At 38.9% G+C, this 23,657-nt stretch overlaps 2 protein-coding genes and 1 pseudogene across 5 annotated transcripts in view; 2 read left to right on the top strand and 1 right to left on the bottom strand.

Moving 5' to 3' along the window:
- The window catches only part of LTV1 (LTV1 ribosome biogenesis factor), a 28,832-nt gene extending 5,344 nt beyond the window's left edge, over positions 1-23,488 (top strand). For 2 of the 4 annotated variants that reach the window (XM_012474505.3, XM_012474504.3), the window contains exons 4-11: positions 1,201-1,288; positions 2,746-2,887; positions 3,175-3,430; positions 5,599-5,726; positions 7,248-7,387; positions 7,908-7,960; positions 8,146-8,346; positions 8,478-8,873. In XM_012474505.3, coding sequence (XP_012329928.1) covers positions 1,201-1,288; positions 2,746-2,887; positions 3,175-3,430; positions 5,599-5,726; positions 7,248-7,387; positions 7,908-7,960; positions 8,146-8,346; positions 8,478-8,588 — 1,119 coding nt within the window. In that variant the 3' untranslated portion in view covers positions 8,589-8,873. Of the gene's footprint in view, positions 1-1,200; positions 1,289-2,745; positions 2,888-3,174; positions 3,431-5,598; positions 5,727-7,247; positions 7,388-7,907; positions 7,961-8,145; positions 8,347-8,477; positions 8,874-21,755; positions 21,818-23,469 lie in introns of those variants that run through there. The other 2 variants (XR_002478567.2, XM_064360611.1) reach the window with 2 other exon arrangements.
- LOC105732298 (synaptophysin-like protein 1) lies at positions 3,482-4,852 on the bottom strand (annotated as a pseudogene).
- ZC2HC1B (zinc finger C2HC-type containing 1B) overlaps positions 9,542-23,657 on the top strand; it is a 75,530-nt gene continuing 61,414 nt past the window's right edge. The window contains exons 1-3 of the mRNA XM_021670817.2: positions 9,542-9,628; positions 21,756-21,817; positions 23,470-23,589. Coding sequence (XP_021526492.1) covers positions 9,601-9,628; positions 21,756-21,817; positions 23,470-23,589 — 210 coding nt within the window. The 5' untranslated portion in view covers positions 9,542-9,600. The remainder of the gene's footprint in view (positions 9,629-21,755; positions 21,818-23,469; positions 23,590-23,657) is intronic.

Raw genomic sequence — 23,657 nt, 5'->3', positions numbered from 1 at the left:
ATTGCAAGACTGAGGAATGGACTTGATTTGCATGGTCATATAGAGTAACTGAGAAATTTGGATACATAGAGTAGGTCTTGATTTTATAGGGCCTTGAAAACCAGGGTGTTAAATACAGAGTGAAAAATTGAGACCTGTTAGAAATTCAGGAAGGTCACATGATGAAACCATTAAAGGGGCTTAATCTAGCAGTGGGTATGAAGGTTGTACTAGGTATAGACTAACTGTATGAGCGGTTGCAGTCATTTATGTCTTAGTTAACTAAATGAGATGATGCCCAAAAGAATGGAGTGAAATCACTGTATATAATCGAGATTTCAAGGGGACACAGGACAGAAAAATGATTTATAACCACCCAAGGATTTAAGATAGCCAATTCATAGAAGTGCTGTGCTATTACTGGAGATTAGGATGTTATCTCTAGTTTAAGAGGAGAAAGTTTAATTTTGTTTTGAAACTTCAGGCAAGTGGAGTTATGAAACTCCAGGAGTTGAATCCCAGAACCTCACTTACTGATCATTCTCAGGCAGGCAGCCCATTTAAACTTTCTTAGTTTTAGTTCTTTTGCTAAAATATGGTGGTACCTCATGGAATCTGAGGGATAAATGGAATAATCTACTAGAGAAAGCATCATGATGTATTACAGAGAGTTGCTTCTGAGTTGATGATGGAATATCCTTGTTTAGCATATGTATAACCTGGAGCACAGGTGAGAGAACACCAAATGTAGTTGTAACAGTTTCCTAGGACTGCAGTAACAAATTACCATAAACTAGGTAACTTAAAACAACAGAAATTTATTCCCTCGTGGTTCTGGAGGTCAGAAGTTTGAAATTAAGGTATCAGCAGGGTTGGCTTTTTTCTTGGGGGCTTAGAGGGAGGCTGTTGCATGGCTCATTCCTGACCTCCAAAGGTTACCAGTGGTCATTCCTTGGAGTTCCTTGCCTTATAGAGGTCTGACTCCAGTTTGCTTTCATCTGCACATGGCATTCTCCCCTGTGAGTCTGTCCTCCTATGGCCTTGCTACAGGGCCATGATCTGGTAAAACCTCATCGTATTATAGTTGAGGGGACCCTATTTCAAATATGGTCACAGTCTGAGGTTCTGGATGGAAATTGATTTTGAGGGGACTTCAACCCAGTACACTAGTTCAGAAGTATTTCCAAATAAACCTAACCAGTGTGCAATTTCTTTTTCAAGAGCACTGGAATTAAGTTGCCTTCATCAGTGTTTGCTTCAGAGTTTGAAGAAGATGTTGGATTGTTAAATAAAGCAGCTCCAGTTTCAGGTAAGTTTAATTCCTTTGTCTTTTCATGTGGATAAATGTATTTTGCAAAACATAAAGAAATGATGTAACACTTTTCTATCCCTAGTAAAGTATTGAAACAATTGAAATATGTCTGGAATTCAGATCAGGGATTATTAGGAAGGGATGAGTGTTAACTTTGTTTTTTTGTATTCCTACCATCAAATTCTTACATCTTTTGAGTTTCTGTTTGGAGAAGAGAGTGGGGAAACTATTCTTGGTAATCTAGTAGGGGAATTGTAACCTTCACCTAACCTCTTACAAAAATAGTGCTATTCATTATTCATTACTTGAAGTGTAATTTTAAAAAATAATCTGTTGTCTTTCAAAATTTCTCCCAAGAGCATACAGGTATTTTTATAGAAGTTCATTTTGCCATCTACACATATGTTGGGGGAAAATTTTATTTTTAATTTTTAGTGCTAACATTGTATTTCAGAACAAACACAAAAGTCCACGAAGTGGTGTTGGTATTTTCTCCTAAGTTGCTTTAATTATTAACTAACACTTGCCCTGTGGCATTAATTAATTAATTTATTCTACAGATTTTCGAGTTGCCACTGTGTGGCAGGGCCTTGGGTTAAAACAGAATAAAGCATAGTCTCTGACCTAAAGACTTTACCTCATTTGGGGAAAGTAAACCATAAATGATAAATTGCAGCATATTTGGATAATACCAGTGGGGTAAGGAGCATAAACCCAGCCTCACGGAGTTGGGCAAGGCTTTCTAAAGGAGGTGATGTCTAGTTTGTTTCTTAAGTAAAAGGCAGGTGGAAGAAGGAGGGGGTGGGGTGGAGAGGAGAAGCAAGAGAACATGAGTATAGGTAACTTTACACACTTTAGCACGCCCAGAAGGAAGGGTATGGATTAAAAAGAAATGAGACTAGAGGGTTAAGCATTGACTGTAGCAGAGGGTGTTGGAGGCCAGTCAAGAGTTTTTCTTGAACTCTATTTTTCTTATTTGTTTTTGTTTTTTTCATTTTCTGTTCCTTGTGGAGCAGAGCAGTGTGTCCAGAGTCAGCCTAGTATTTTTATAGATGAAAGAACATATGTGAAGAAAGAGGTAGGTATTTATTAAAATCTCATCATCAGAAAAGACTGAAAATACAACAGTTTACAAATTGTTCATTTGAGTTACTTTTAACAGGTTAATTTAAAGCCCAGTTTCTTCCTGCAGACAAAAGCTTTGAATTATGCTAGACAAAGTTTAGCATTATAGATCTATAATGGAAGGGTATTTTTACAGTGGATATCAAAAGGAGAGGCAGCATTTTTTTTTCCTCTTGTTTGTCTTGGAATGATCACTCTTTATTCTTAATCATTCTTTTATCCTCAATATATAAATAGAATCTTACTGTCATAGGTCCTTATATTGTTAGTTAAGTGAATGAATTGTTGCTATCTTGGGAATTATTGCTTAATTTTTGTTTTCCTTCTAGGACCTCGACTGGATTTTGATCCTGACATTGTTGCAGCTCTTGATGATGATTTTGACTTTGATGATCCAGATAATCTGCTTGAAGATGACTTTATCCTTCAGGCCAATAAGCCAACAGGAGAGGAAGAGGGAATGGATATACAGTATGTGTGGTTTGTTTCAAACCTAAGTGTTACTGCTTCAGTGGGATGGTAACCATAGAATGTAATAATTGGAAGAGACCTTCAAGAGCATTTAATCTGAGACTTCTGTATTTTAGAGCAGAAAATGTGAGATTCATTGCTTTTCCTACCAAACCAGATTGGTCAAACACCTTCACTCTTTCTGCCTAGACAAGAACTCTTCCTGAAATACCTTTACTTGTGTAAAGTGGTTTTGTTCTGTTACTTTTTAAGTTGTTTTGGTAGGTAATTTCTGACCTTTACTTTAGGAAATCTGTGAATGAAGATGGCAGTGAGTGGGAAGATGTGGATGATAAGAAGGGAGATAGCGATGATGACTATGACTCTGCAGGCCCATTATCAGATGAAGATGATGTGTCTGTGCCTGGAAAAACTCATGGAGCTATAGCAGATCACTTGTTCTGGAATGAAGAAACGAAAAGTCGCTTCACAGAGTATTCAATGACTTCCTCAGTCATGAGAAGAAATGAACAGCTGACTCTACACGATGAGAGGTTTGAGAAGGTAAGGGCCCCAAATAAAGGATGTTTTAGTACTATCTTATGGTAGTTTTTTTTAATACCTATTAGCTTTAGCCCAGGTTGAAGTGCTTAGTCACAAAATAGTGGCAACAACACAGTCAATCAGGAAGTTTACAGCTATCCAGCTATAGGTTTGTGTAGCCAACATAAAGCAGAAGGGCAGCAGTGCAGTACAGGAGCACAAAGACTCCAAAGGAAGCATAGAACTGTGCAGAAAAAGAGTAATCGCCTATGAGGAGGTGACTTATCCAATTTACATCACACGTTTATACCTGGAGGTGGCTCAAAGGATACCTCGTTCAACCGGATTGGATAACCAAAAGTAGCTGTAATTGTTTTATTCTCAGTAACTGTGATAGACACTCACGTAAGTTTCTATGTGGCCCTTAAAACCCCCACAAGTGGCAAAGGGAAAGATAGAAGTAGTCCACTTGAGGACCTTGATGAAGCCGAGCGGGTTGAGGCTGATCTGGAAGCTGGACATCTCTGGCCGAGTCAGCTGATTCGCTCCCAAGCTAAGTAGATGTTAGGCACCTTGCTGTGTGCCTTGTTTTTTTGTTTTTATTTAAAGAGAGATTGGGACCCAAAGCTAAAACTTTTGAGTGTTGGAAACAGCGTGTCTCTTTATTAAAACAGAGCACAGGAGTACCCTAGTTATTTTGTTTTCCTTTACACGTTCTATGAGACATATCACCCTAGTTTTGATTCTGGAAAGAACATGTATACGTCAAAAGGATTGGCTGATCAAACATTCTTATTTTCCTCTTTGAGTTCTGACATCCTGATTCTGAACTTCTCCAACAGTAGTCCGTAAGATGCTGTATTTCTGAAGTATCGGCCTGATGGAGCACAAACAAAATTCCATTTCTTTCCATTTCTTACCTGGAGTTTTCAGACATAACTAACACTAAGGAACAGAATGGAAATAGAATATAAGATGCTTTTGAAAGCTTGAATTTTCATTTACTGTATTTGGTTCTGTTGTAACAGATTCGCTCCAGGGTTTATTTATAATCCCAACCTGTAGCCTACTTATACAGGTTCTTAATGCCACCTATGCTGTTGTTCTGTAGCACATAACATCTCCTAACGTCATCTCTAATGTGCGTCTTTATTATGTATGTCATATATAGATTTGTCTCAGATTAGAATGTGAATTCCCCAAGGGCAGAGATTTTTTGTGTTTTGCTCGTGGCTACATCCCAGAGCCTAAAGTGGTGTCTTGGCATGTAGTAGAAGTTTAAAGTGTTCCATAAATGATAAATGGATGAAGGAATAGTTTTCTTCAAGGTGAATCTAAAATAAAGGTCCTTACTTTGCTACCTTCTGACCTAACACTATTTTCCCTCTCCTCTTGAGGGAGAAGCAAACTGTTGCTACAAATCTCACTCTTCAAGAGATACATCACCCCCTATTTACTCCTTGTCACAGCTTAACAGTGTCAACAGCATTTGCATGATATAATAATTATTGTCTAAATAAGAATGAAGTTTATACATTAGTGGGAGATTTTTCAGTTGCACAATCTTTTAGTTTACATAGCCAAGGAATTTGAAAATATCTTCAGGCTAGGCATGGTGGCTCATGCCTATAATCCCAGAACTGTGGGAGACCGAAGCAGGTGGATCACTAGAGCCCAGAAGTTTGAGACCATCTTAGGCAACGCAGATCCTGTTTCTATTAAAAACAAAAAATTAGCCTGGTGTGCTGGCATGTGCCTGTGGTCCCAGCTGCTGGAGGGGCTGAGGTGGGAGGATCATTTGAGCCTGAGAGTTTGAGGCTGTAGTGAACTACGATTGTGCCACTGTACTCCAGCCTGGGAGACAGTGTGGTACTTAAAAAAAAAGAAAAAAATATTAAAAAATGTTCTGGTGTAATCTGGGCCTAGCATTTTGTTCTCCAAGCTGAGTGGAATCATGCCTTTCATTTACATGTCAAATGGGAGCCTATTTTTAGTCTAAATGTAAGTCTTAAAGTACTGAGCAGAAATATCTTCCACGTCTTATTGTTGCATTAAATCCCTACTAATATTTTAATGGTAATTTTGATAGTGCTTGCGTAATAATAAAGTTATTGTAAAAAGAAAACAAATGTGTAGTATTACTGAGTACATTTGCTTTTCATGGTATCTTTTCTCTGTTTATATTCAAGTTTTATGAGCAATATGATGATGATGAAATTGGAGCTCTGGATAATGCAGAATTGGAAGGTTCTATTCAAGTGGACAGCAATCGCTTACAGGAAGTTTTGAATGACTACTACAAAGAGAAGGCAGAGAAGTACAGTGACTTTTCTTTCCTTGTTTAGCTGCTCTTTAAAAAAAAAGAACTCCAAAGAAAGGTCTATAGTATAACTGAATTGAGGAAAAAATCCACCTACTCAAAATCCATATTAAGAAAATGAAAAAGTGAAAAAGAAAAGGGAAATTGGAAGGGGGAAAAAAGAAAGTGGTACATTTTCCATAAACTTTGGCTCATATATAGTTCATCTCTTTTGCCTACATTTTGGTATTGGCGTTCTGAAGTAGAATGTAATAGGAATATATGAGGAGCCATGTTCTTTGTATCTGACTTGAGAAGAGTCACGGTAGAATGTGTGTTCAGCTTTTTATTTGTTTTTTATTTTTTAAGACAGACTGTGGCTCTGTTGCCTGGGCTGGAGTGCAGTGGGGCGATCTTGGCTCACCTGCAGCCTCTGCCTCCCAGGTTCAGGTGTTTCTCCTGCCTCAGCCTCCTGAGCAGCTGGGATTATAGGCACATGCTGCCACACCCAGCTAATTTTTGTATTAGTAGAAATGGGGTTCCAACATGTTGGCCAGGCTGGTCTTGAACTCTTGACCTTATGTAATATGCCTGCCTTGGCCTCCCAAAGGCCTGAGATTATAGGCGTGAGCCCCTGCGCCTGGCCCATTTAAATTTTTTTTTTTACTTTTATTTATTTTGCTTAAAAGTTTTGATAGAAGAATGAGTATTATTAGAGTGTGAAATAATAAGGACAGGCTGGGCATGGTAGCACACACCTGTAATCTCAGCTACTTGGAAGACTGAGGCAGGAGAATCGCTTGAACCCAGAAAGCAGAGGTTGCAGTGAGCTGAGATAGCACCACTGTACTCTAGCCTGGGTGGCAGGGCAAGATTCCATCTCAAAAAAAAAAAGAAAGAAATATAAGGACACATTCCACTTGGAAAGTAAGATGGTGTTTCTAGTCTTTGGGGCTGAAGAATTAAGAATTATTCCAAGTATATACTCCTTTCATCTTTCTGAAATGCCAGGTGTTCTGAGAAGTAGGTATTTATGTCTTGTGAAAAGATAAGAATTTGTTTCTCCAGCTGGATTAGCAGAACTGACCAGCCAGTTATTTTGGCAAATCAGCATCCACATCAAGGTGACTCTTCTTTGAGAGAAACTGAGGAAGTGTTCAGATCTGCTTGAAAGGTCTGATGTTCCATGATCACTATACATATAGATCCCATAGCAGGACAAGGAGCTATATAGTTTGAGTAAAGTATTTGAATACTTTGAGGAGACAGATGAATTATGCTGTTTTAGGCTTTAAAAACCTGTTTTCTTAGGAAGCTACCTTGAAAAGACATAGCTAGTGAATGTCCAAAACTCACTTTGGGGAAGAGGCAGGGCTGGGTAGAACAGAGTTTGACAGAAGATGATAGTTGAGACTGGACTATGTGCATTTAAACCATTGGGTTTTTCCACAGCTAAAAATTGCAGTTTTAGTGACATGGTATAATAATAGGTCACTTTTCCCCCTTCTCGTTCTTCACTTTTAAAAACTCAACCAAAAGTTGTATAAAATTGAATACCCTTGAACCCTTGGAGGATCAAGACCTGCCAGTGAATGAGCTTGATGAGTCTGACGAGGAAGAGATGATTACTGTAGTCCTTGAAGAAGCCAAAGAGAAGTGGGATTGTGAATCTATTTGTAGTAAGTATATTCACTTTATGATAATAATTTTTAAAGTATTAAAGTATATCAACTTTAGGCTGGGCGTGGTGGCTCGTGCCTATAATCCCAGTACTTTGGGAGGTCAAGGTGGGTGGATCACCTGATGTCAGGAGTTTGAGACCAGCCTGACCAACATGGTGAAACTCCTGTCTCTACTAAAAATACAAAAAATTATCTGGGCATGGTGGTGGGCACCTATAATCCTAGCTACTCAGGAGGCTGAGGCAGGAGAATAGCTTGAACCCGAGAGGCAGAGGTTTCAGTGAGCCAAGATCACACTAATACACTCCAACTTGGGCAACAAGAGTGAAACTATGTCATACATATAAACTTTATATTCTAGTACTGAGTTGTAAGCAATTAATAAAACATCAATCAGAGACCCCGGTGTTATTTTGCACTTTGAAAACACAAGGTCAGAAATATAGTAGGAATTTACTAATGTTTTGTGGAACTCAAAGTGTGCTTATTCATACATGACTTTTATTTGTTTGTTTAGGTACATACTCAAATTTATATAACCATCCACAGCTTATCAAGTATCAACCAAAGGTAAGTCCCTAGTGTGCTATTTGAAGGATGCCATGCATAAAAAGTAGAGAGCACATTTTTGCACAGTAACTTTTATCTTTGTGGCTAGCAGTGATACTAGGAAAAGCACCAACCGTGTGTCATTAATGAGCTATTTTTTAATAGGAATGAGAAATAACTCTAGTGCCATTTTATCCGTATTTCAGCCCAAACAAATTCGAATATCTTCTAAAACAGGAATACCTCTCAATGTCCTACCAAAGAAAGGGCTCACAGCAAAGCAAGCTGAACGAATACAGATGATTAATGGCAGTGATCTTCCTAAAGTATCAACCCAGCCACGTTCTAAAAATGAGAGCAAAGAAGATAAAAGAGCAAGAAAGCAAGCTATAAAAGAAGAGCGCAAGGTAAAATATATTTTTCAAATGTGAGATTTACAAAGAACTAGTGGAGGTAAAGTTAGAGGAATTTTGTAAAAGCAGTGTCTATCAGACTAAAGACATGAATAATACAAGTATATTCTTGTACTTAATAACAGGAACGAAGAGTGGAGAAGAAAGCTAACAAATTAGCATTTAAACTAGAGAAAAGAAGGCAAGAAAAAGAGCTGCTGAACTTGAAGAAGAATGTTGAGGGTCTAAAGCTATAGACAGTGGAGCATATAGGGTAAGGCACTTTATTAGGGGCTCTTCATTATGTTTAATAATTAACTAGAGTCTTCAGAAAGACAAATGCTTTGTCATTTTTACTGGCAGATAAGAGGAAAATACAATATTTGTATTATTTTTATACTAGCAAGTGTTCCCTGCCAACTGCCTTGTAAATACTGTAATATTTTAATTTTTAGTATTATAAGCTTACATCTGCTCTGAAATAAGTGACTTCATGAATGGGAAATGTTTGGACAAATTAAAGGAAAATATCTTCATAACTTCTTGAATTGGTGTAATCATTTATTTGTATGGTTGTCATAGTTGTTTTTTGCAGATGTTTTCAAATATTTCTTTGAATCCTCTCCACGCCTTTTCAGGAATTACATGGTTTAATTTGCTGTAAGTAGAAAAGTGGCCTGATTAAACTCAAAATTTTGAAATGCTGAGTTTATTCTGTTTAATGTAAGATGAGTTTTTCTGAGAAAGTTCCACTGTTAGGAAGCTTAGTTTTCCCTTGCTGTATACAAAGGACTATTTCAAAAGGGTGGTAAAACTGAATATTAAGGTTCTTAAGACTCATATTTCCTGTTATATTACTGGATGAGTTGCTTTTGGGATTTAGGAACAGTGAAAGCAGGAAACAGAATAGTCAAAGAAATAAGAAAACTTAATTGGCTTCAGTGAGTCCCTAGATCAAAATCAGAAGTATTTATTTCAGTTTAAACTGGAGAGTTTGTCTTTTCAACATTATTTAATGTTTGGAACCATTCATATTTGATTGAAATACATAGTTGAAAACTTTCCCTGTTTTTGATGAGCTGATTTTTGTTTTAACTTATTTAAACTTTTTCAAGGTTTAGGCAATGACAGCATCACAATTGTTGATTATTTGGTAAACTGTGACTTCTTGCAACAGATTAGTGACCCTGGTTTATGTTCTTGGCTAGTGTGTTATCTGGACTAGGCTGTAAAAATCTGTGAACGCTGTTGCTCTGAGTTAGGAACAGAATGGCTGGGGCAGAACCATTTTTGGCAGGTGAGCTGCATTTGATACCTGAATTATTAGAAAATACCTTCATCTGTAATTATTTGTTTATGGCTTTTCCAAAACTAGTATTAGCTTGTTCTACCATGTGTGATCCATTTAAATCTAAGCATTGTAGGATTTTTAAAGAGTTATAAAAACTGATGGCATCAGGTATTCTACCAACATTGGCTAGAAAAAAAATCTGAAGAGCTGGTCATTGCAGAAGTAGGATACTGGAGAGAGTGTATTGAAATGCCAACTTGTGAAGTAAAGGGTCAGATGATGGTTTATGTCAATATTGAGAATGTAAGTACTAAAAATATTGGCCATTTATTTTGATAGCTGTCTCAACTGAAGATTCTCAGAAACAGCAAGAGTCTTAACAAACGTTGGATGTTACTTTGTCATGACGTTACTCAAATTCTGTCTTATGAGGTGCTAATTTTACTTTACTGTGTTTAAATCCATATATTATATGTTTTTCAATTAAGAGAAAAAGACCAGGCCACAAGTCTTGATGAAGCGTCTTGTGATTTAGGTTGATTATACTCCAAACTTAAATATTTCAATTTTATTCTGAAGAACAAATTCATAATACTTTAAATGAATTTTCTGATAATTTAGTTCTCTACAAATCTATAAATAATGATTGGGAACTGAACATAAAAGCTCCATGCTAAGTGTTGGGAGTCCAAGGATCAGAGAGTTTTGCTTTCAGGAGCCACATGGTCTGAGGAGGCAGCATAGGTGCAACGAAATGTAACTCAATGATACTGCCACTGTGGTAAGTACCACTTGTAATGAGAATCTGGGTACTTGCTCTTCCCCCAGAATTGTTCTCACTGCAGGCAGACCTTCCTCATGGTTGGTGCTCAGCTGTCACCTTCACTATAGGCTATTCCCTGAGCTTGTATTTAAAAATAGCACACGCATCCTTCCCTGGCATCCTTGACCCACCCTCCCTGGTTTATGTTCTCCACAACATGACTGTCGGTCTCCTCTCACAGGACAAACCCTGAAGACACACTGTTTTGTTTATTGCTTTATCCTAGGCCTGGAATGGTACCTGACATTTGGTATACATTCACAAACTAGTGTATGAATGAATGGATAGATGGGAAAGATTTCAGAAAAGAATTAAACATGGAGGGAACCATAGTAGGGCCTAGACTCACTGGGGTTAGCGGGGAGAGAAAGGCCTGAAAGATCCCAGCAGGAGGCAAAATATTGAAGAATTTGTATCTTAAACCTATTTTGTTTAAGCACTGCCCATGACTAGTGTAAAACCACTTGGATATTGAAGTACCACAGATGCTGCTTGACTCACGGTGGGATTATGCGTTGATATACCCACCCTAAACTGCAAACACAGTAAATAAAAAATGCATTTACTACACCTAACCTACTGAGCATAGCTCAGTCTAACCTACCTTAAACTTGCTCAGAACACTTCCCATTAGCCCACAGTTGTGCAAAATCATCTGGCAATACAGTACACTTAGAATATCAGTTTGCCCTCGTGGTCACGTGGTTGACTGGGAGCAGTGGCTCACCACTGCTGCCCAGCATCATGAGAGAGGATTGTACCACTTTCTGCTGAATACATACTGCTTTTTCACCGTCACAGAAAAATCGTTAAGTTGAACCGTCGTAGGTTGAGGACCGTCTGTACTGTTATTTTACAAATCTAAGTATCTGAAATGCAGTTACTGCTTGTTAGATTACCTGTGATGCCCTGTATCTACACTTCCATTGTGATGTCATAAAGTCACCTCAGGTGAAAGAAATCTTCTTGTAACTTGACTGGTATATCTTCAATACTTTTTTTTTTAATGCCTAAACAGATATTTAATACATTTTATTTTATTTTATTATTTTTTACTTTTTATTGTATTTGGGCTCTGGGGTACATGTGTACATCCTGCATCCTGCAGGATTGTTGCATAGGTACATACATGCCATAGTGGTTTGCTGTCTCCATCCCTGCCTACTGTTGCCTACATCAGGCATTTCTCCAGGTGTTATCCCTCCCCCTCCTCCCCGCTCCCCCAACTGGCTGTGCCCCGCTCCCCTCCCCCCACCACCCCCACCTAGTACTGTGAGTGTTGTTCCCTTCCCTGTGCCCAAGTGTTCTCATTATTTTCAATACTTTTATATTACTTCTCCATGTGGGTTGACATTGGTATGCTTTATCAGGCTTGTTCCAGTTAAAGGACAGAGAAAGTAGAAATTCTAATGGCCTTGAATTTTAATTGTGAAACTTATAGGAGAATGTTTAAAGCAAATACAGGGCCACTATTCAAGTTAAGAAATAGAACATAGGAGTCACCTGTGGGCCCATTCTTGATTTCATTTCACTCTTCCCCCTCAGGTAATTCTTACATACTATCTAGCTATCATACAAGTTGAACATCTCTAATCCAAAATCCAAAATGTTGAATGCCAATGTGACACAACAAATAGAAAATATGACGCATAAGTACTCAATACAAGCTTTGTTTCATGCACAAAATTATTTAAAATATTGTATACAATTACCTTCAGGCTGTGTGTATAAGGTGATACAAGAAACAAAGTGTTTAGACTTGGGTCCCATCCCAAGTCTAACCTTGTTCCAAAGTCTGAAAAAAATCTGAAATACTTTTGGTCCCAAGCATTTTGGGTAAAGGATACTCAATGTGCAATAAATATTTCCTTCTTTTTTAAAGTCACTTGTATAGTGTCCCTAAACACATCTTGTTTCATTTTGAACAACCGGAAAACACAAACCTAGCTTTTTGAGGGCAATATTTGCTACCAATTAGATGAAAGCATCCTAGGGAGGATGAACTGTGAACAGTCCCTGGGTCTGACTTATGCTTTAGAGTTTAAAGAGCCCCATGCTTAGATGTCAGTGAGCAAGGTGATGAGTGAGTTTTAGGAGACAAGTCACAGTTTGAGCATCCAGGATCTGCAGAAATATGCTTAGAGGATTGCATTCTTGTTTTATATTTTCTGCTTCTAAACTCACCCCTCCCTCTAAAGGTCAATGCAGAACCTTCCTATGGGGTGAAATGAGTGTCTCCAACTGATCTAGAGATCAGGATACAAAAGGGAGAGCAGGCACTTTATTGGAATATGGCCAAACATGCCAAGTATAGAACAAAATGGGAGCCAGACTTCCTTGGATATACTATCTTGAGATTACGAAGGCAGTAGATATCTTAGTCGTGATAGCCCTCAACATGTCTGTCTCTAATCACACACCTCAAACCTCGACTGGTTGCTCTTTGGTTCTGGTGCCCAGCTATCAGACTGGGAATTCCCTTCTCTCTATCCAGTATACAGTTGCCTTTTCCTATATCTTATGCACATGCTTATGGATCACATCCTCCAGTAATTCCTAAAACGGGATACAGGGGATGTAGGCTTTTTGAGAAATTGGATGTCTGGAAATATATTCTACTCTTAGTTGGATTGACAGCTTGACTGGATATAGAATTCTTGGTTGTGGATTATTTTACCTCAGAAGTTTAAAGGGTTTTCTCCATTTGTTTCCATTTCCAATTTTGCTTTTTGGGAATCTGTAGCCATTCTGACTGCTGATCATTTATATCTAATTTTTCTTCAGAAGTCTGTAGAATCTGTCTTCAGTGTTCTGAAACTTCCATTTTACTGGATCTTCTAAATCAGAAGGGTGTATTAGGATTATCTAGAGGGACAGAAGTAAAGGATAGATATATATATATACAAAGAGGAATTTAGTAAGTATTAACTCACACAATCACAAGGTCCCACAATAAGCCATCTGCAAGCTGAGGAGCAAGGAGAACCAGTACAGTGCCAAAACTGAAGAACCTGGAGTCTGATGTTTGGGGGCAGGAAGCATCCAGCATGGGAAAAAGATGGGAGGCCTGGCCAGTCTAGTCTTTTCACATTTCTCTCTCTGCTTTATATTCTGTCTGCAGTGGCAGCTGACTAGATGGTGCTCACCCAGATTAAGGATGAGTCTGCTTTCCCCAGACCACTGAATCAAATGTTAATCTCCTTTGGCAATATCCTCATAGACACACCTCGGATCAGTACTTTCACCCTTCAATCCAATCAGGTTGACACTGAGTATTAACCATCACAAGTCTATCTTTTGTCAACTTGAACCCATACACATCTCCTGAAATCATACATAATATTCAAATAAAGACAATAATAAGGTCATAATTACACCTAACATAATACAACTATCCTTCATACAACTAGAAACGCACCAATTCCCAACCTCAATACTATTACATAAAGTTAACAACACTTAAGTGCTGACGTGAAGTCAATAAATCTTATGTCATGACGAAGGAAAGGAAAATGAAGATACCTTTTTAGTACAAGTGTATACATACACAAACTTTTTAACAAAAGGAAGAAATACTCATGACAATTACTGTCCTCATTTCTGCAGCTGGTCATGTGGTGGTAGCTGGTATTGATGACCGCCTTCTACTACCCATTTTGTATTCCCTTTGCCTTCAGCAAGCACCTTAGCAGGTTGTGGTTTTTTCCTAGTGGAGTGACCCAAACCTTCATTCCTGAAGGATCTGGGCCATTTGTAGTCCTGCCTGGATTGGGCTGTTGTAGTTTCCCATTGACTTTAATCACAGGGCATGGTAATACTAAGAGACATCCTAATGGATATCCTGTATTCCATGGATACTTTTCCTTACCTCCGTTGTGGAGTAGTAGACCATATGTGGCCTTCTGGAGAACTTTATCCCAGCCCTCCAAAGTATTGTAACCTAGTTGGTGTTGTAATTGTGACTTCAAAAGTCCATTCCAGCATTCTATCAATCCAGTTGCTTCAGGATGATGGAAAACATGGTGAGACCAGTGAATTCCATGAGCATGAGCCCCTGCCACACTTCTTTAGCTGTAAAGTGAGTGCCTTGGTCAGAGGCAATGCTGTGTGAAATACCAAGACAGTGGATAAGGCATTCCATGAGTCTACAGATGGTAGTCTTGGCAGAAGCATTGTATGCAGATAGGGAAACCCATATCCAGAGTAAGTGCCTATTCCAGTGACTATATTGAAGGTTCAATATAATCATAATTTGCTGTTTCTTTCCAATTTCTATGCCATTTTACTTTACTTTCTGGGAGATTTTTCTAATTTTATCTTTCAACCCTCTATTGAGTTTTTCCCCTAAAGGCTTTTTTAATTTCGAAGAGTTGTGATTTTCCTTTAAATTGCTTTTTTTGTCTATTTTGGACTTACATGCTAGAGATGTTCCTCAGATCTTTGGAAATTCCTGTCTGTTTGCTCATCATTAAGATTGGGAGAGGAAAAAAATGGAAATAATGAACGAGTGAGCAGTATTTCATGACTGAGTTGTATTGTAGGGTAGTCTGAGTGAGCTGTTTGGGAATCTCCCAATCTTTACATATTTGCTAGTGGAATAATTTGATTCCCAGGGAAGTTTCATTTTGCCCTGAGGGTAAGAGTATGGCAAGCAGAGTCCCGTAAGCCAAGTAGAAGATGGGCATGTAGATATTCTCTGCTTTCAGTATCACTATTCATGAAAATAATCACTAGATTGTATATATGTACATGTATACATGTAATATAGACATGCATACATATATAGCTTGTTCTCATTATTCATGGATTCCCTATTTGCAAATTTGCCTACTTGCTAAAACTTACTTGTAACCCCAGCATCAATACTCTTGGCACTTTTACAGTCATTTGCAAAAATGCGGAGTCGTAAAAAAGTTGAGTCATCCGGCACATTTTCCCAGCTGAGGTTGAATGAGATAATACTCTACTTTCTTGCTTTAGTGCTCATACTGTACCCAAGTTCCTTCCATGGGCTATTTAGTGCCACATTTTCCACAACTTTGTGCTTTTTCTTTGGTGATTTCACTGTTTAAAATGGCCACTTTGGACCAGGCATAGTGGCTAACACTTGTAATCCCAGCACTTTGGGAGGTTCAGGTGGGAGGATCACTTGAGGCCAGGAGTTCAAAACTAGCCTGACCAACATATGAAACCTCGTCTCTACCAAAAATACACAAAATTAGCCAGGTGTGGTGGTGTGAGACTGTGGTCCCAGCTATTCAGGGGGCTGAGGTGGGAGGATCACTTGAATCCAGGAGGCAGGGTTGCAGTGTGCCAAGATCGCACCACTGCACTCTAGCCTGGGTGACGAGCAAGACCCTGTCTCAAAGGCAGGGCAGTAGGGAAGGCTGCCTAGCTTAGTGCTGAAGTGCTGTCTAGTGTTCCAAAGCTCAAGGCTGTGATTTGCCCTATGGAGAAAATACGCATTAGGTCAACATTCAGGCAGGAGTTACAGTGCTGTTGGCATGAGTTCGGCATTACTGAATCAACACTATATATTAAAGAAGGTGTCTTTAAACAGAAACACACATAAAACAAGGTTTTGTATTGATCCATTAACAAAACTATTGTGACCAAAGACTCACAGGAACCTAACCCTATATTTCCCCTAGCAGCAACGGTTCAGTATTTGCTGATTCAGTGCTCATAGTGACTTCATAGAACATAACTACCAAAAATAATGAGAATTGGCTGTATATATGTCTGTATCTATACATACCTGTTTTTGCCATAGTACTCATGCCTTCAGCCATCCCTCATATTGACTAATGCACTGACTGCTTATTTTTTTCCTTTCCAGGAAGTAGAATCACCTAGAGACAGGGAAGGGCATTTATCCAGGAAGCAAGAGCGTTGCAGTGTGGGGCAGGGGTTGTGGGGGAGGTGTGATCTAGGAATCTTAACTTCTTTCAAACAGCTTTCCCCTTGGTCCTCCATATTTTGGCAGTCTCTTCCTCCTCATTCACCTGCCCCAATTGTAGAGATACATGCTGTCCAGGAGTTCCTGTGACTTAAAGACTGTCGTGTGAATCTGGATGGTTCTCAGTTCTTGCCTACTGTTGGCTTGCGAAGTAGAGTTTGGTGTTGCTTTAAGTCCTCCAAGTCAGTTACAATATATATTAACTTTCCAAATTTTAGGTTTCTTGTTTTCTTTCCTCCCTGTCCTATGTTTCTATGACCCTTTGTCCCTTTACTATAGCTTAATTCTTTTTCTTGTCTCATGACTCAAGTTCCTGAGATAAATTTTATTGGTAAGTCGAGGCGATTATGCCACCCCCTTGCCATAGGACCATGGAAGATGTTGATATTGCTAAATATTTGCATGTTCTGGACTGCAGAGAACTTAAGAGTTCTGAATGAAAAAAAATGTTCCTTTTTTCTTCTCTATCATGCTCCTTTAAGAAAATGTGGATAACTTGGTTCCTACAAAGCATTCTTAACTTCCAGCTCAGAAAGAGAATGTCTGGTCAGAAGCAACACTTTTTCAATTTCAGTCTAGTCCTGATTCTCTCCATGCTTCTTTGTAATGTTTGTTTGTTTTCCTGCCCATGTTGTCCCTGATTTTTTTTTTTTTTTTGAGACGGGGTCTTGCTCTGTCGCCCAGGCACAATCAATCATGGCTCACTGCAACCTCAGCTTCCTGGACTTGAGTGATTCTTTGATCTCAGCCTCCTGAGTAGTTGGGACCACAAGCACATGCCACCATGCTTGGCTAATTCTAATATTTAAAATTTTTGGTAGAGATGGACCTCTCACTGTGTTGCCCAGGCTGGTATTGAACTCCTGGGCCCAAGCAATCCTCTCGCCTCAGCCTCCCAAAATGCTGAGATTACAGGTGTGAGCCACCATGCCTGACCTATTTTTTATTTTTGATGTGTTAAACAAAGCTTTATCACTCCCAGATTACTTTCTGTTACTCATTTTTAACAATTTCAAAGATTACAAACCAGTGTTTAAAAATAGCCACTATAATAGTTTACCAAGTATGATTCTAAATAGAGAGGAAAAAGATAGAAATAGCTGAGGTGATACTCATTGTTTTAGAACATTTTCTACCAAAGGGGTTCTTTTTATTTTTTGAAAGGTATTCATTTGTTCTGATTTTTAAAATAATAATGCATAATTTTCATAAAAAGTTTGAAAATACAGAAAACTGAAATAATATTCATCTTTATTCATACCAAAAGTAATTACTTTGTGTGTGCCCTTCCAGTCTTTATTAGTAAATATATGAATAAAATATTTCATTAATATTTTTCCATGTTATTCTCCCACAAATCCTTTTCAATTACTGTAAAAATGGTTTGGCAATTTTTGGCAACCTATTTATCTCAAGGGCCAAATAGTATAATTTTTGGCTTTGCAGATCATATGGCCTCCATTGAAAGTATTAAATTCTGCTGTTGGAGCAGAAAAGCAGCAATAAATTGTATACAAATGAGTAAGGCTGTATTCCCATAAAACTTTATTTACAAAAAAAAAAAAAAAAGCTGGCCAGGTGCAGTGGCTCACGCCTGTAATCCCAGCACTTTGGGAGGCCGAGGCGGACACGAGGTCAAGAGATCGAGACCATCCTGGCCAACATGGTGAAACCCCATCTCTACTAAAAAAATACAAAAATTAGCTGGGCATGGTGGCGCGTGCCTGTAGTCCCAGCTACTCGGGAGGCTGAGGCAGAATTGCTTGAACTTGGGAGGCGGAGATTGCAGTGAGCCGAGATTGCGCCACTGCACTCCGGCCTGGCGCCTGGCGACAGAGCGAGACTCTGTCTCAAAAAAAAAAAAAGAAAAAAAAAAGCCTCAGATTTTGCCCACTGGCTACATTTTGCTGACCCCTAGATATTATTTTTAAACTTTTTATTTTGATATAATTTTACAAAAAGTTACAAAATAGCACAGAGAGATGCTGGATGTCCTTTACTCAGTTTTCTCCAAGTTACATCTTAAATAACTGCAGTACCACGTCAAAACCAGGAAACTGACATTAGTACAACGTGTGTTCACAGTCTGTACCATCTGATAAAATGCATAACCACCTCACAATGGAGATACGTAGCTATTCCATCACACAGAGATCTCCCTCATTCTAACCCCATATAGTCACAGCTACTTTCCACCCCACTCCCAATCATCTTTATCCTTTGACAATCTCTAATCTGTTTCCTATCTCTCTACTTTGGTCATTTTTGAATATGTTGTGCAGATGAAATCACACAGTATGTTACCTTTGAAGATGAGCTTGTTTCACCCAGCATTGAAATCCATCCAGGTTGTTGCATGTATCAGTGGTGTTCTTTTTTGGCTGGGCACAGTGGCTTACACCTGCAATCCCAATACTTTGGGAGGCTGAGGTAGGAGGACTACTTGAGTCCAAGAGTTTGAGACCAGCCTGAGCAATATAGTGAAACCCCGTCTCTATAACAAATAAAAAACTAGCTTGTCCCAGCTACTTAAGAAGCTGAGGTAGGAAGATTGCTTGAGTTCAGGAGGCAGAGACTATAATGGCCGTGATCACCCCACTGCACCCTAGCTTGGGCTAAAAACCAAGACCCTGTCTCAAAAAAAAAAAAAGTGGTCTTTCTTATTGCTGAGTAGTATTCCAGGCTATAGATATACCACTGTTTGTTTAAAGTTTCACCTATTGAAAGGCATTTTGGGAGTTTCAAAGGTTCTTTTAAGGTTCTAGCAATCACATATTCCATGTGATTCAGTTTACAGAAACACTGCAGACCTCATTGATCTCCATGTTTGGTGCAGCTGGCTAGGTAGGTGTTCCCTTCGTTCCTTATAGTCAAGCTTCTGAGTTGAATGTGGTTCAGAATGTGGTGGTCCATTTGTATCCAAGTATTGAATTGGATCATATCATTTGTATCTGTCAGTATTTTAAACTCATTGAACTCACTGATTTCAACCAAAGGTCATTGATCCTCTAGGGACTTCTAGTTGCTTTGCAGGTGAGTACTAACATATCTCTAGTTGTGGTGATGGTTGAATTAATAGTCTTAATATTTAGAAAGAGAAAGACCCAAATTCAAGTCTCAGTATTACCACTTACTACCTGCAGTCTTAGAGAGGTTACCTACTTGAGCCTTCTTTATCTCATTTGTAAAATACAAATCGTACTAACCCTGTCTCATAGGGTTACTGTGAGGATCACGTGAGATAACATAGGAAAACACACAAATGTTATTGTCATATTAATAAAAATAGATTATCTTCACTAGTGTTTTAGAAAGAGCAGCAGCAGTTTTATAATCAAGATGAGTAGTTTCAGGTTGTGGTACCCTTGCGTAAAAATAGGTGTACATATTTTTTATATATATTTAGATTTAGATGCAGTTTTACAAACTATGCCAAAAGAACATAAAAGAACAGGGAGGGCAAGGGGTATTTCTGTGTGCTGTGATGGATGGCCTGTGTTGAAAACACAATACCAATTAGCAGATGGGAGAAGAAATCATTTAAATCAACAATGTCTGTAGCAGGCTACCCATCTGCTTCCTGTTAACTAGCCCTTCCTTTTTCAAACTGTCTTCCTTCGGTTTCCATGACCCCGTTCTCTCCTGTTTCTCCTCCTGGCTTATCATCATCATTTTCTTGGCCCTTAAATGTAAGTTTCCCTAAGGATCATCTCTGTACTTCTCTTTCCATGACTTCTTCCCTGGCAATATCACGCCTTTACTTCATTCCTCAAAGCCTACATCTGTGTCTCTAACCCTGACCTCCCTCATTTCCATCCTGCTGGCTGGACAACTCTATGTCAACTCAGTATTTCCAAGGCTGAAGTTATTTTTCTTCCTAAGATGGCCCTTCTTTTCAAGTTTGCTATTTCTATCTCACAGCCCCAGCATCTTCTCATCCTTCTGCCTCTAAACGTAGAATAGTCCTAAGCATTATTCTCCCTTTGCCATCTCCTACCCGCCACAAATCTAATCATGTTGTTAACTCTGACACAGAATCTCCAATCTCTTTCCTTTCCATTTCAGGTCTCCACCTTCAGCTTTTTTTGTGGGTGTGGGGGAGACAAACTCTTGCTCTGTCTCCCAGGCTGGAGTGCAGTGTTGTGATCATGGCTCACTCTGCCTCCTGGGCTCATGTGGTCCTCCCACCTCAGCCTCCCGAGTAGTTGAGACCACAGGTGTGAGCCACCATGTCCAACTAATTTTTTATTTTGTGTAGAGACACAATCTCCCTATGTTGCCCAAGCTGATCTTGAATTCCTAGGCACAAGCAGTCCTCCTGCTTCGGCCCCTCCATAGTATTGAGATTACAGGCATGAGCCACCACACCTGGCCCATCTGCAGCTTTTTCACTAAACTCCACTCTTCTCCCACCATACCCACAGCCCATTCACCCCGCCTCAGCTTTGTCACATCCATTTTCCACAGCTCTTTTTAGGTTCTTCCAATTTAATGTTCTGTGTTGCTTTCCTTTCATGTAAAGCCCAGATGATTGGTCTAATATAAAATCTATGCTCGTACCTCAAACTGCTTTTCTTCTTAACCTAAGACATCATAACTTTGATAAAAGTGCTTTTTAAATATTTACTCCTGATGATAAATATTCAACTCCTGATGAATCGAAAGGAAGTAATATAAAAAAACTTTTTTTTCAGAATTTCATAATATTTTGCTTTTCTCATGATAGTTTTCTATGTCATTAATTATCTGAATACTTTTTTCTATGCTGGTCCCATGTATGATTTCTCCTAATATTTCCACAGAATTGCATGTAGCCAATATCTGTTTATCGAATGAATGATTGTTCCTATGTTAGAAACTCAATTCTTGCTTGACCCATGCATTCAACCAGCATTTATTGAGTACCTTATTATGGGTCAAGTACTTGGAGGCATTGGGGATAAAATAGGCACAGTCTCAGCCTTCACAGAACTTACATTATAGTAGGAATCCTAAAGATGTTACCACTGGATTATTTATGACTGACCTTATACTCAGGTATTTTTTGCTTATGTTTCAAGCAAAGTTATCAGGCTCTTCATTTAAGAGTGTATTAAATATTAAATCAAATAATTATACTCTGGTTGCCTGAAGAATATGGAATTTACTTGTTTAGTGAAGTGAGAAGTTTATATCAGAAAAGGAAAACACAGGTGAGTTTACACAGGGTCTTCCCAAGGGGAAGAAGCAGTTGGTGGGGAGGGAAGAGAGAGTGAGGATATCAAGCTATTGAGGTCACCTCCAGTCAGTCATTTCTTCTCGGCCAGGCAATTCCATGAAACTAACATAATGTGCTCTTGAATTTTACACAGATGGCAATCAGGAGTTATTTCCCTGTGAAGTCTGTGGAAGACGCTTTGCAGCAGATGTTCTGGTAAACATAAAGACATTTTGTAGATGTGTTTCATTGGACTTAAATGAACTGTCAAGTCAGTGAGGAGGCGGCAGTGCAAAGATTAAAGACAGATGTGGAGGAGAAGCAAAGGGAAGAGGAGAAGTATATAACCTATGGCTGGTGGGCCCAGAGAACACTGAGGCAGATTGATGCTGCCTCATTCAAAAGCGACCCTGTTAAACATGGTCCTCCTGAAATGATGCCAGATGGAAGTATCTCGGCATCGTCAATGATCCCTCGAGAGGTTTTGGCTCTTCCGCCTTTTCTTTAAGCATCAAAAATTCAAATTTCAAGGCCAAAGCACCAGGGAAATTAGCTAGTCAAGAGGAATGAGCATTGAATTTCAGACATCTGGAAACTTGGCTTTTAGCCGCAAATTTGTCACTAATCCTGACAAGTCCTTTAACCTTCCTGTTTTCTGCTTTGCCACGTATACAGAACCTTCTAATTTCAGGGTTTTTATACCAGTTGAACAAAATGATACATGGATGTAAGGCCTGTTCCAAGATCTAATTGTCCAGATTCAAGCTAACTGCATGTCAAGTCCCTTGATTGATGGCTATAAAGTTGAATAAAAGCTTGATTTGTTTCAAAATTAGGGAATCAAATAGGTAGTATGCCCCAATAATATACAGGGGTTCCCAAGAAAGACGTTTATTTTCAAAAAGAAAATCTAAGAGGATAATTCAGCTGTCGGTCAGGACATTTTAGATCAAGGAGACATATGGAACTTAAAGGATGTGGACTGTACACCTGACTACATTTCGGGAAAAGACTATAAAATGAGGTTGTAGGTTTTATTTTTCTGGGGAATTTAAAAAATGAAACAGCTGTCTTTTAGTTAACTGTGGTTAGAGCTTCCTAAAACTGGAGGGAGAGCTTGCGGAGCTGGTTGTGGCCCTGTAGCCCACCAGTGTGTGTCATTGGCTTTGCCAGCCTGGAGCTGCACCCCCTGAGACTCAGTTTGAGAACTGAGAGCTTCCATTTGCAAAGGGATCTCTAAATGTCAAGTCCCTCTTGGATACTTTTGAGTTTCATTCCTAATCCTATATCTAGGGATTGATCAAATGATTTGATCTTTCTCTCTTTTTTAGTTTAAAATTGGGTTGCTTGTTCTTAGCCAGGTGCAATGATTTTCACAGAGCTTGTATTTTGTGGGGTCTGACAAAGCTACTGTGTCAATGACAGCTATTACATGTCACACATCCACCAAGGGAGAGGGCAAAGGTCCCATAGTGGCACAATAGCACATTTCATACAGGTGGTACACAGGCAAAGCTCTGCATGTTAGCTCCTCAGTTTTTGTATCAGAAATGTTGAATGCTTAAAGGACTACTGGTTGGAGTAAACAGCATACTGTCCACATTTGAGTTAAATATATAAACCCAAATTTGAATTAAGTCTCTTTAACTATAAAAGCATTTTATTGTCTTTGCTCAAACACAGTATCTAGTTATATGTAACACAAATGAGAAGAGCAGGTGGATTTGCTCTGCTGTGATCTGTTAGAGAATGAACTAGGTTCTGAGGAGCAACACAGTCCCTATAGTGGAGGCTGTCTAGGTATGCCTAGCGTTAAAAACTGTAATTGTGCACTTAAAAAATTTCAATCCCTACCCTTTGTTTTCTAGAAAAGGCATGGACCAATATGTAAAAAACTCTTCAACAAAAAGCGTAAACCTTTCAATTCTTTGAAGCAAAGATTACAGGGCACTGACATTCCTATTGTGAAGAAGACTCCACAATCTAAGGTACTCCTGATATCTTCTTTATTGTTTGTTATTACATTCTGCGGTACTCTAAGGCCTATTTCTGGGAT

The sequence above is a fragment of the Aotus nancymaae genome, unplaced genomic scaffold, assembly GCF_030222135.1.
Source record: "Aotus nancymaae isolate 86718 unplaced genomic scaffold, 86718_ANA_hifiasm-v0.15.2.pri h1tg000040l, whole genome shotgun sequence".
In the NCBI taxonomy this organism is placed as follows: Eukaryota; Metazoa; Chordata; class Mammalia; order Primates; family Aotidae; genus Aotus; species Aotus nancymaae.
The sequence above is the reverse complement of the archived record's forward strand: the minus strand, read 5'-3'. Positions and strand labels throughout refer to the sequence as shown.